This window comes from Styela clava, chromosome 13, assembly GCF_964204865.1.
Source record: "Styela clava chromosome 13, kaStyClav1.hap1.2, whole genome shotgun sequence".
Taxonomy (NCBI): Eukaryota; Metazoa; Chordata; class Ascidiacea; order Stolidobranchia; family Styelidae; genus Styela; species Styela clava.
This window is the reverse complement of record NC_135262.1, coordinates 2,266,096-2,279,833: the sequence shown is the minus strand read 5'-3', so window position 1 is coordinate 2,279,833 and position 13,738 is coordinate 2,266,096. Positions and strand designations below refer to the sequence as shown.

At 36.5% G+C, this 13,738-nt stretch overlaps 1 protein-coding gene and 1 non-coding gene across 2 annotated transcripts; one reads left to right on the top strand and one right to left on the bottom strand.

Moving 5' to 3' along the window:
- The first annotated feature begins 415 nt into the window (after positions 1-415).
- Positions 416-13,440, top strand: LOC120332612 (uncharacterized). The gene is made up of 13 exons (XM_039399893.2): positions 416-556; positions 1,695-1,826; positions 3,200-3,691; positions 4,843-5,008; positions 5,606-5,769; positions 6,461-6,573; positions 7,026-7,159; positions 7,623-7,773; positions 8,283-8,483; positions 9,302-9,409; positions 10,690-10,847; positions 11,269-11,445; positions 12,346-13,440. Exons 1-13 carry the CDS (start codon positions 531-533, stop codon positions 12,517-12,519), a joined length of 2,196 nt encoding a protein of 731 aa, XP_039255827.2. The 5' UTR covers positions 416-530; the 3' UTR covers positions 12,520-13,440.
- On the bottom strand, positions 2,694-2,782 carry Trnay-gua (transfer RNA tyrosine (anticodon GUA)). The gene is given in 2 exon segments: positions 2,694-2,729; positions 2,746-2,782. It is a non-coding gene; the product is annotated as a tRNA-Tyr (tRNA).
- Positions 13,441-13,738: the final 298 nt, after the last annotated feature.

Here is a 13,738-nt window from a genome sequence, read left to right as displayed (position 1 = left end):
AAAGTGTTGTCCCTTAGGCACACGTGAAGCTCTTCCATGAGATTCCTGCATGAAATTTAGTACGATGCTCGTAACTTGATAATTTTTTCAGTGTTAGTTTTCTTCATACAAACTCTGCTTGCGTTTGCAGGATTGCAAATTGAGTAATACATACTTTACTCTATAAGAGTAATTTTATGATACAAATATTATTACCAAATCATTACTCGTTAATTGGGTATTCATTTTGAGTCAACTAATGATCTCAAATGAAAATCTATGAGAATAAAATCTCCACTGACGTTGCACAAAGATAAAAAAAAAGTCAGAAATATCTATCCAACAGTATCTTAGTTTTATATTTGCGTACATTTTCCTATATCTATCGAACTGTATAGACTTTATTGAGACAGGTTGTACAATACATATAAATCTATATACATGTTAAGCTGTACACTATTGTCATATTAGCAAAGCTGTTTATAATTACTTTCAACCCTCACACGAATGTCATGAGATTGACGTGAATCGCATTGAACCGTGATTATAGAATGACGACGAGAAAGCTTGAACTCAGGTTCGTTTTCAAAATAATTTTCAGAACTGATTTGTTGAGTCATGATTTGTGGATTGCGATGGCATAGTGCTTCTAATGTTTATTTAGCTATGTTTGAGTCACAATGTAAAATATCGAGTTCATTATCTCATCTAAGATATGGTAAATTAGGTAATGTGCTGAAGGAAGAATATTCCGGCTTTTCAGCATTCTATAGGTGCGGTGATGTAAAAACACATAAAAATTATGTCAATTTCTAAGGTTTATGAGACAGTTGCAGCTAAATTTATGCTACTGATTTTGGAAGAACTAGGGAACCGGTTCTCGACCGGTGGGACTTGGCCCACTGCTGGATCATTGAAACATTTTCATTTGGGCCACAAACCTATTAAAAATTGCTAGAGGTATTGATAAATTAGTTTAATTTGATTGTAGTCGCAATGAATAATGATGCTGTTTTTTTTTGCATTCAAAAGTATTTCCATACTCTTTGCTGTGCGTTATTTCTGATATAGCACTTATAGATTAGTCCGCGACATCTGTTTTATGGCCTTACGAGATACGGTTGAAACACAATGTATCAAAAACCGTGTTCGAAATCTCAGCGACGCATATTTATGTCTAAATACTATGGCCTATGTAATAAGATACCGGCATATGATATATGCTACTATGGCGAGGCACAGGGTACATTGTTTAAATGTGTCTTTTCAATATAAGACTGATAGCACTGATGATGTATTGAATATCAATATGTTGGGTTATGCTGAGTAGATACATCAATACGTGCATATTAAAAGCGGTAAATATGGCAAGCTAAAATCTAATATCTCGTTAGGAATATAAGGTGAAGAAAGTCACACCCTAAGAGTATCTAGACCCATTTAAAATCGCGAGAAGTCGGAAACTACCACAAAATACTCAGTGAAAAATGAACTACGAAAGAATTTTAATGTTGAATATTGATTCAAATAAAAATTATTCTTATCACATTTAGCACCACTAAGAATATTTGTTATAATATTAGTTAATTATCATCTAGTACAACGATTACACAAAATCTTTACAACAATGATTGAAATATATACAAAGTCGCGCAGATCCCAATTTTAATACAAATTTTTTTGTAAAAACAAACCCGAATTTTTTTATTATTTAGAATCGACTTGGGAGATTCTCTTCCACAATCTCCGTCGCCACCAGTTCGGAAGAATCCGAGAAAATCTGGGGATATCGTCTTCCGAGTAGGAAGCAACAGAGGAAGAACTTCGAGAGCGGAATCGTCAGTCAAGTAAATACTCCTTTTATGCTATTTATTCCGGTACGTATCTGAGGGCTATTACTAATAGATGAATCAGGTTGAACCTCAAGGACAGTAATGACTAGATTTTTTTCGTGTATTGGGTTTATTTAAGATTATAACTACTGTATATTGAATTCCAGAATTCCAGACTAAATTATATTATAATTTAACAAGTACGTAATTCACAATTACTCGCTTGATGAGTCTATAATTTAATTATAATTACAAAAGGCAACAAAACACAGAAAAGTTGATGCTAAGTGCAAAGGATTCAATGGCGCCTAAAATATTCGAACTGAATTTTTTGTGATACAATGCAATGAGGAAATAAATTTATATTATATTCGAGAGATGTATCACCGCTTGATTTTCATTCTAAAAAGTATCATCTGTTCGGTTTTCAACTTTCTAAAAAAATAAGTGCGGCCCGCCAATGACTTGCAACCCTTATTTTTGGACCGCGAGCGACAAAAAGGTTGCCGACCCCTGCTCTACACTATATGTATACTGGCAGACACTTCCAAATTATATTTTATGAGATAGCATGTGGGGCTTCGTAAAATAAAACATTTAAACATTTCAATTTTTTATAAGCGACGATGATTAATATGCTAGCAATTGCGTCACAAACATAAAAAATTATTTTCATCTTATTATAAGTGTCACGACTTAAACATGCATTTGCCCTCGATACATCTTAGAAAATTCGAAAGTGTTTCCCCAAAATACTTATTTTTAAATGCCAATTCTGTACATATCCCTATTTTTATTATTTATTTATCGTCTTCATACTGATTATGGAGTTATAAAATATACTTCTTATATTAAAAAAAAATTCTGGGTATCGTAAAAATATCCTTCGAGCCGGATTCGAACCAGCGACCTATGGATAACCGAGCAACCACCTCTACAGTCCACCGCTCTACCAACTGAGCTATCGAAGGAAGACGAGTGTTTGTATGTAACAGGATACCATAATACTCGACTGTCACGACTTTGACGAATTAATTCGTCACGCTAGACAAACAAACTCACGTCGATCGATAATTATGATATTTGCAGTTGCTGAAATGACAGTGTTGGAACATTTTTGAATTACTTTATTACATTTTAAAGTCGATTCTGTCTCTGTGACCCCAGAAGCAAATATTAAATATATATAGGGTGTCCATTTATCGATACCATATATTGTTTTGGCCTTCACAGATGATTTAAATAAAGTAAAAGTACTTAAACAATTACCGATTAAAAAACAACAAACCTGGTTAGGATATATTGAGAACTGACCTCATAACCAAATTGAAATTGTAAAGGACTATATGAAAACCCTGTATATCCTAATCACTTCTACTTGATTCCAGAACCGGCCACAGAAGCCCGTATAATTCCGTTCTTGGTCCAGCTGGGAGCATAATATCTGGTGCGAGTGTCGTTAACGTCGACGGAAAAGCAAACCTTAAAAGAGATGGAGTGCCCAAGATAAGCAAACTTCTTCGAGCACGAGAGGTCAAGAAACCAGAAGTGACCCCGTCATCTGAACCGGAAGTAACTATACAACCTGAACCGGAACTAATTTCACCCCCTGAACCGGAAGTTAAACCGAAAACTGTTATTACAGTTCAACGAACAGACTTGTTAACACCCGCTACAACAACACGAGATAACGAAATAGAAAAACGAGTGATCTTTACCCCCGCTAATACAGCTGTGACACTTATAACCCCACTTCGGGGTAACATAGACAGCCCCCTAAAGCCTTACAAGCGCCAAAACGCGACAGCAATTCCGGAGCCTACACCAAAACTACGACAAGTACACAAACTACCATCTACAGCACCTATCATGGGAAAGCGGTAAGTTTTTGAGTACTTGGGTAGTGTGTGTACCAGGTTAGAGTTAGGCCATAATTTTAACCTGATTTTCCTTTTAACTCTATTACGAGTTCAGGGACTGTCTTTGTTAGCCAAGTGAATATACCCCCTGCCCATAGACTTCCGTTCCTTTACACAGCTTGGTGTAAAGTATGCAAACAAAATTAGTTACCCCGATATTGGTACACACACTTCTCGAACGTAAATATTTGCATAGGGATTTTAAACAATTCCGCTTCGAACAAGTCTCTAACCAAGCCGTCGCTGACACGAGAGAAGGTAATTCAAAAATCCATTGCCTATTTAATGCTGCTCTGACAAGCATGGGTTGGATATGTGCTCGAGATCGTAAATCTCCGACGTTGTGAGAATAGGAATAATTAGTTCAAATTAGAAAAAGCAATTTCAATTTATCACATTCCGAGATAGCTGTCGGTCTAAAGTTGAAATGATCATGCTATGCCTGAATTATTTCTGATACATATTGGTTGTCCATAAAGTCATAATTTTTTCTCTATTGCAAAGGGAATCTATCGATGCAATATATTGTTTTGGCCCTCACAGATGTATTGAATTAAGTAGAAATACTTGAACAATTACTGATTAAAAATAACAAATCTGGTCAAGATATATTGAGAACTGACTACATAACGAAATTTAAATTGAAAAGGAACTTTATGTACACCCTATATATCCATCTTAGATCGGCATAGATTTATATAATGGCATACTGATTTTGCCTTTAATTTAATAAGCATCAGTTGATCAAAAATAAAATATCAAATTTATTGCAGTTCACAGAATTTATTGAAGGTCTTTATTTTAAGACTTCAATTGTTTAGAATGATTATTTTTTCGAATTGCACTGTTGTAAATTATTTCTCCATTTAAGAATCTATATCAAATATCGGGAATATTTAATTTGTGATCTATAAAGTCCCTTTGCAATTTTAATTTTGTTATGAAGTCAGTTCTGAATATATCTTCACCAGGTTTGTTGTTTTTTAATCAGTAATTGTTCAATATTTTTACTTCATTTAATGTCTAATTTAGTATGTGGTGTTGATAAATTTCCTTTGCCATTATAAAAAATGTTTAGAAGACTCTTTGGACACCCTATACATAATTTTCAGAGAAAAGCACGGAACAAAGAAAGTCAGAATCAAGGATAAACAAGCGGATAATCACGATGCAGAAGATAAAACGAGAGGATCACCAACAGGAATGGCCGCACTTAGGGAATTACTTGATGCCATCGGGAAGGAAACGACAAATCTAACTTTCAAACAAATGTTAGAGGTATAGTTCTATCGTGATTATGTCTCAAAAATTTGAGGTTCGGTTTAATGTGTGGCCAAATGGTTAGATAGTTTGAGTTAGTGAACAATATTTACGTCGCGGTTTCAAACTGAATGTCCAGAGAGTAGCAAATTGAGTATGTAATGCTAAAAGTAAAGATTTCGCTACTTCCAGAAGCGGTTTTTTGATACATGCCAGTAGCTGCTTATGAAGGGTTTTTATTGTTTGGAGTGAAAGATGTGGAAAAGTCTCGTGTAAAAACAACTTGTATTGCCGTGCGCATACTTATTCTGATAGGCGTGTGACGGAGCGACTAACAAACCATCCCACATACAGAATGTGATAAATCGTGTAGAAAATGTCAAACGGGCAAGATTCCAGTGTTTTCGAAAAAGAAGCTCGCTTTTTGGAATGAATGTGCATATATAAATAACATTTAAGCACAAGCAATTGTACAGTCGTTGAGGCGTGATCATTTACATGGTGACCGTGTATATACTTTTCAATAATTGGAAACGGTCCACACGAGTGCTTAATAAATGAGTGTTTTGACTGTATATTTTTGTTGTTAATCCAAATAATGCTTTACTTAAATAGGTCAAAGTAGCAATTGGAATGGCTTCTCATGTTGCAAGAGAAGTAATTGAGGATCTCAGTTCATTACAAAGCATATTGGAAGAATTGTCAATGCTGTGGAAAATTAATAGAATGGATTTAGACTTATTGGAACATTTACTGCAGAAGATTGGACTCCTAGAAAAGTAAGTGTCACATATGGGATTTTGGATGCGGAGCGGGTTATTTGAATATTGCTGACGTCATTGGAAATATATCCTTAGTAATCGTTTGTTGAGTTGTCTTAAATGCATGAATGGAGTTCATTTCGTGCCATATAGGTGCCATGGTTCAGTGGTCACCTCACTCAGGAGTATCACAATTCTATATATGAGGGATCCTGGTCCTACTGGGGAAGATAATAGCTCATTTTGTGGCCACCTGTGAAAAGCATTTACGGAGCGAAAATGCGAAACACAAAAAATAGGAAATTGAACTGAATTTTAGAATAGCCATCTGAGGGCTTTCATTGCATTTAGTTTTATACCAACAGCGTATGTTCCCAAAATTTGCTTATGCAAGGGCAAGCAAATTGAATATTTTGGAGTCAGGATGTGTAAGATACTTCTAACCCAATACGCTCCAAGTCTCCCATTGGTGCCAGTTAGCCCCAGTAGCCCCAGCCAAAAACAAACCAAGTTATATAAATGGGTGCCGCTGCTCGATAACCAATCTGGTTTCCCGCGGGTCGCCTCACCCTGAAATGCTTTAATATAATGTATTGTAATTTGTATATTTAGTGCGCTTTCAGTATTGTGGAAAATAAACTACTGATTGCTTATATAATACGATGGGAAATACAGTACTTTGAGTTACATACTATGATTCATTTTCAAGGTTTGCGCCAGAGGTTGCCAAGTACAAAACTACCGTTAACTATGACGTCATGCCAGCGTCATCAGAACGTGACGTCACAACGATTATTGCCACACTACACAATCTTCTACAAGGTATGTATAATTTGATTTATGTCATTCGCATTAGCACGAGAAATATAATTCACACAGCGATGCTTCAGATTCATACCGGAATACAACCTTGATGATAGGAAAACTTGGTCTACGTGCGGGACCAGATCATGGTCGCGCGGAAGTTAAATTTAAAAAAAAAACATAGAAAACATCAGAGATTGTCACTGGATAAGATTTATGCACATTGCCCACATAATACAAGTTAAATTACACAGTCATTTGAAACTCTAATTCGGGTAATCTCATCCCTACATTCGAATATTCTATCACAGAAGAGAGTAGCAGTATTATACTCACAGTATTATACTTAGTTTCGACTTTTGTATGCGACTATTTCACTTCACTGTTTATTGAGCAACTTATCTTGAGGGTCGCGAACATATTCAAAAAACTTGAGAGTTAACAAAGACAATTATTTTACATTTTTGCAGGTTCCGAAGAAGCTACAGGAACGTACACAACCATCAGTTTTTCCCATTATGGAGATGTTTACTGCTTTGGAAGAGCGAGACTAGCTTGTGTTAAAGAAGACCTGGCAAGATTACTGGCCATTCATCCAACACAAGTAGAATAATTTTCAAAGAAAATAGCGCTTCGAACAAATTCAATTTCGTCTCAATGTTAATGGGCTGAATAGTCTATGTCAGGTGGTCAAAACCCTGGCACACGGGCCGCATGCTGCCCGCAAACACATTCCATGCGACCCGCAGAACCATTTTCTCCCAATGCGGCCCGCGAGACCTCCTCGAAAATTTTTGCGGCCTTTCAATCTCGCAACCTTGGACCACCCTGGTTTATGTGCTATTAAATTTTTACGGATATTTCAACGGTGGCTCGTAACTTTGCTCATATATGAGTCTTTTGTGTGAGCTTTGAAAAAAAGTTATGAAATGATAAATTTCAACTTGAGGGTATGGGTAATTCACTAAAAAGGGTGATATGCACATATAGAAATGCCCGGTCAAAAAATGTCCGCCTTCTACCCGCATAACTCTTATAATTCACTTGAACTAAATTTTTATTTTAAGATTACATATCTCGCAAAAGTATCGGCAAATAATGATGGTTACGTCACAGTGATGCAAATGCCCTGCATCGTATCAAAGAAGATTGTGAATAGCGCTCGACGAAACCATCCCGTACTAATGTCACTTGGTCTCAAAGGTGTACAAATAACAGGTAATGAGTGCAAATGCTAAGAACTGAGACTATGTCTGAGAGGAAGACTTTCCGACCCGGTATGATACTATCTAGTTTATTATAATCGACTGGGATTGAAGACAACTGACTGGCAAGGACTGAATTCAATTATAATTCAGGCAGCCGTAGACATGGTGGGTTACTGTATGACAGTGGTCGGCAACTTACGGCCCGCGGGATCCATGGTGGAATGGGGAGGGGGGGGGGGATTAACTTATTAGAACGGGAATCCGATATTTGTGAGCAAATGCAAATGCGAGAGCTGTAATTTAACTTAGACAAACGCGTCCATTTCTATATTGGGATTTTAATTCTAAAACAAAAAATTACGGAGTCTGGTCTACATTTACACGAGGTTACCTTATCCTAAGATACAGTCGGTAAAACGATTTTTGATATGTTCCTTTTTTTGCTCAGAAACACTTTATTGACATGTACTAAGACTTTTCAGATCATAATGAATTCGCTTACACCTAATGTATTTTCAGGGTCTGACGGACTCAAGTATACACAAAGTATGGGATACTTGCAGGATAAAGTACCCGCCGAAACACAAACAGGAGAAGCAGAGTTGCGAGAAGCTGCCACTAGAAGTGCTAGAACAGCACCTGCGGGCCCAACCCTCCCCCCACTTACAAGAAAACAAAAATCACAAAGAAGATTACCACACACGTCTATGGCGCAACACAGTAAGTTGAAATTTTAGAGACAATAAGTCTATTTTATGGATCCGTGTAAAATTTCAATTTATGATCCGGCCTCGTTCCAATAATTTATTGTCCAGAATAGAATTATGCAAAGACGGCCTGCGGAACGAATTGCCCGGGGCCCAGTCCGAGTAGAAATGAGGTTATTGAACGAAAATAATTTTTTTTATTGCCTTCCAACTATACAAAATAAAGATTGAAGTAATCTCACTAAAATAGTCATGCAAGCCTGGGTAAATTTAATTTTTTATATCTAGAATAAGGGTGGGGCCTTCGAAAAAGGACAAGGCCGATTGCCAGGGCTTATGTAGATGGCACTGCAATTATGGTACCGCATGGCCGTAGCCAGGGTCGAAATTTCTCCTTCCTTTTAAACTGTAAATCAAAAGAAAGAGCATTTTTCTGTATCAAACATAGCAATTTTCGTAGCTCCAAACGCATTTAGACCTTCAAGGCTCTTAAACACCCCGTATGGACCAGAGCATCTAACTTGGCTAAGTTAGAAATTTCAAAAAAAAAACTTTTGGAAATTCCTGGCTACGCTCCTGTGCTGCCGCGTCAGTTAAATACTAATTGATGCGAGACTTAACGCAAATACAATTTGTCAATACAATCAGAAGAACACGAATATTAAAATCTACATATCTGAAAAGATCGTAGAAGGAGACCCGCACAATTTTCTTCGTCCGGATCACACATTGAGTCATTAATATCAATGCAATGTCGATGCCAATCGAATTGTCTTTCTTTCATTGCACTAATAGATCGTCTGATAATATCCTACCTATCTCACATTACAGCGGAAATAATATCAACACCAATTATACAGCGACGAACTCCGAGTCAGTCCAAACACCTTGAAAAGGAAATTATTACAGAGGAAGACGAAGAACATGTGTTTCCTCGAGGTTGGTTTTATGGAATATATTTGAATATGGTAAAGTTACACACAGAGAGACAATTGTCAGGCTTGAATAATTAAACTCAAAACTCGGTACTCCGGAAGTATGGGAACCAAGATGGTGAACACCGGAACGTAGTATGTGTACCAGGTTAGGGTTAGGCCCTAATTATATTCTAATTTCCCCTATTTTGGTTCTATTACAAGTTCAAAGACTAGCCAAATGACTCCCGTAGTATATGTACCTGAAATTATGACCCAACTCTAATCAGGTACACATACTACATTCCGGTGTCCGCCATCTTGGTTCACATAGTTCATGAGTACCCCAAACTCAAATATTCTAGTGTATTTTTCCGTGAGCCGTTTTACATCTTTACTCAGAACAACCCTTTTCAGGCAATGCTCTATAGCTTTCTACTCAATCTTTTTGTAAAAACAGAAGTCTTTCCAGCCTGGAATCGCCTAACCCCCAACTCGAGACACGAATAACCCATGACTCGAATTGAGTCTTGAGTAATTGTGCTCAAAACTTTAAAATCTAACTATTTTGTTTCGCGAGACGTTCCACAACTTTACCACGAACAAGTCTTTTTTAAGCACTGCCTTACAACTCACGACTCAATCTTTTTGTAAAGACAGAAATCTGTCCAGTGTACTTGATAAATCAGCAAAATAATACCATTTAAATGAGTATTATTTCAAACAGGGTAGTCCGAGTAGTTTACCAGTTTTGAAATAAATTAGTTAATTACTAATAAATTTAAACCTGTGCCCTTGCATATGAAGCGTATACGGGTTTGTGTAAAGTAAATCGTACTAGAACCGATTTATATACTCAAATTGCTTAGTAATATATTCTATAATTTCTTAAGAATTAAATTACAGAATTAAATCTGTGGCAATAATAATGTAACGTTACGTCATGTAGATAGTTTGAAACAAATGCAGGTACTCCCGTAGTGTATGTACCAGGATAAGGTTAGGACATATTTTCATTCCGATTTTCTTTATTTTATTTATATTACGAATTCGGGAACTGTCTGTGTTGGCCAAGTGAATATACCCCCTGCCCATAGGTTTCAGTCCCTTTACACGACTTGATGTAAAGAAGGCGAACAAATTTAGGTACCTCGATATTGGTACATACACTTCTGGAGCACCCAAAGGCAAGTTTTTATATTTTTGTTGACGGTTTGTATGATTTTGTTTTAAGAAAATGGGAAACTGCGAAATGGTTACTTAACGTTAGATTTCAGCTTGTACAATATCTAAATGAATTTACAGTTGATTTCGGCGAATACAAGAGAGAAGATCCGTCACTTCTCCCTCAGATCGACCCGAATGAAGCGAAGTTTGAACGCAGAGTCCGACTAGCCCGAGATACTTTGACGAAACTGACTAAACCGGAAAATGAAGAACTTGTAACTGTGCTATTGGACCAGGTAACTTGGTAATTTCTTAGTGGAGGCTTTTGATTTCCAATCACATTGAAATAGTATCAGTTTTGTTTCAATCGAATCAAGGAATCGGGATATCTGGTCACCAGTGGTGTTTTAATTATTCTATCTGTTTCCTCTCTCTTTTAGACGGATAATATGCATGTACACTTCAAACATATTTATGGGGTGTTTTCGCTCCTTCGTGCAGGGTAAATCTCATAATTGCGTGGAAAACTAATAGATCAATGAAAAAAGCTTTATTACGCCTTGAATTTGACAACCTTAGCGTGCTGCGAAAACATGGTTAGACTTAAAGTATAACCACTAGGTCGCCGTAACCACAATATGAAATATTGCTTGATATGTTTGTTTCTTCTTCAGAGTTAGTCAGAATTGAAAATAAGAACATTCTATGCTTTATCAGATCCAAAAGCTACATAGAATGATATCAGCCTTGAAGAAGGATCTTCGTGAAAAGACTCGAGATTTAAACGCAAGTCAGAGTTACGTTCAGAAGGCGCAGAAAGAAATCAAATCCATGGAAATGAGAGTCGAAACCAAAGCACAGCAAATTAGTCAAACAAACGAACATTTATTAAAGGTGGGTATTTGTTATACCAATTTTGAGAATGGAATTCAAAAAGACAACTAAATGTTATCTATGCTATATACAATTCATATCAACCCATATAAACTCAAATCCGTTTTCATAGTTATCTCAATATCAACATGAGTAGAAATGAATGAATAATGAAGGTATAGTTAATCCTAGCAACAATGTAACAACGTTTTCTCTGATAAATGTTTTGAAACGCCTACTTTTATTTTTGAACAAGTTTTCTTCAAGCAGGGCAAGTGCGGCATGTGGAAGTTGAATATGATGTTCACCCAAATCGATGTTAAACTAATGCTTTAACTTTATAGCAGGGGTGTGCAAATTGCGGCCCGCGGGCCAAATGCGGCCCGCAAGAAGAAGTTGTGCGGCCCGCGGAGAAATAACAATTTCGAATGGTGTACCCGCAAAACGAGTATTTATTCTTTTTCGTCGCAAAGCCCATACCAGTCATATTAGCAAAACAAGCTAGCAAAATTCTGTTGCAAAATACACGATTTATATTACAAAAACGTGTTTCTCACTGCATTCGTTTGAAGTCGGTGTGACAAAAAAATTTTAAATAGCAGTTTCTTCAGAAGTTTATGCGTTTTAAATCTACTATTTCTGCAAGAACCCCTAATAAAGCCGTAAGATCAATAGCAATTTAGCAATAGCAATATAGTTGGCAATTTTTTTGCTTGCAACTACCAGAAAGCCTGAATTAAATAAAGGTGCGGCCTGCGGCTTCACCCAGTTACTTGTATTTGGCCCGCCAATAAAAAAGGTTGCACACCCCCGCTTTATAGGATAAGTTATCTAATTTCAAATTTGATCGAATAAATTGGCTTCCTGAATCACTTTTTGAATTCCAATTCACAATATGACGTCATTGAATTTTTTTTAAAGCGAGTAAACAAGCAGATGAGAGAAAATGCCCATTTGAGGGAACTACTGGAAGGGAAAGACGCAGAGATCGAAATGCACAGACAATCTGACAAAGAAAATAGACTGGCAGGAATGATCAAAATTGCTCGAGTTAGCAAAATACAGACACTTCCACATCCAATATCATTTGCATGATTATATATTTGGGGAACACGACATTTATCCGCGTGCAAATGAATGGAAGTGATATACATTTATGGTTCGAAACTATCTCTAATTAACCAACCGGACAAAAATTACGGAACATTGCATTTTTGATCTTAACTTGAAACTATTCATTTAAACTCGCCGCATTCAATCCATTAGCGTAAAATTATTTTTATATTTGGAAGATGGAATTTATCCATGTTTGAACATATTAAAGTTATACATTGAGGACTTCGCAACTCATTCTTCCACAACTTCAGGACAGTTATTCTTCTCAAAGCCGTAATACACATAGAAAAGTACTTAGCACTCTTTTTGAGGTACTTGTTAATGTTAATAATCACTAAGCAACTTCATATCAATAGGTGTATCAAATTAGAGTTTTGAGAATTCTCTCTGAATACACATAATAGCAAAGGTCTAAAATTCGATATTTCATATCGAGTCACAAAATGCATAAAAGTTAACGAAGGCAATAATTGATGGCAATTATGCCGTTACTGTCATCTAGTCGTTTTTTTTAAATTTCCTATCCAATTTGATATTTCGTGCCATTCGAGATAGAAGGAAACTATACTCAAATTCATGGACACAAAGACCAAAACGAAATATTTTACCATAAATTCCCTAAAATTATATATACGGTAACTCACCAGAACCTGTATCGGGGTACCTGGAAACGGTACTCGGACTGTCCCAGCTTTTTTAGGTATAGCCCGCATGCCCGCTACAGAAGCGGGGAAATTCCTATTCCTAATATTTATATTTGCATAATATACGATTTTTGCATTGTTTTTGTCAGTATAAATGCGTGTTCAGGTATTTGTACTTACAAGTTCACTTTTACATAGTGTTCTTATTATATCTGCGTTGAAGTCGAATATAATTTTATAACTTATTCGCAACAGGTCTTTTTTTGTGCATATTTGGTACTCTCGAAGTATGTGAACCAAGATGGCGGACACCTAAACGTAGTATGTGTACCAGGTTAGGGTTAGGCCATGATTTTGTTCCAATTTCCCCTATTTTAGTTTTATCACGAGTTCGGGGACTAGTCAAGTGACTTTCATAGTATTTGTACTTGAAATTATGGCCTAACCCTACCCTGAAACACATCTACGTTCCGGTGTCCGCCAACTTTGTTCACATACTTCTGATTTACCCTAAGAGAGTTCAATGCCGATAATACGACTAAATTAATTACTAG

Excerpts from the sequence above, each read along its gene's own strand:
- LOC120332612 (XM_039399893.2), top strand. The coding sequence starts at position 531 with ATGACGACGAGAAAGCTTGAACTCAG. Across the intron at positions 557-1,694 it reads ACGAGAAAGCTTGAACTCAG|AATCGACTTGGGAGATTCTC; the intron begins GTTCGTTTTCAA and ends TTTATTATTTAG. Across the intron at positions 1,827-3,199 it reads AGAGCGGAATCGTCAGTCAA|AACCGGCCACAGAAGCCCGT; the intron begins GTAAATACTCCT and ends ACTTGATTCCAG.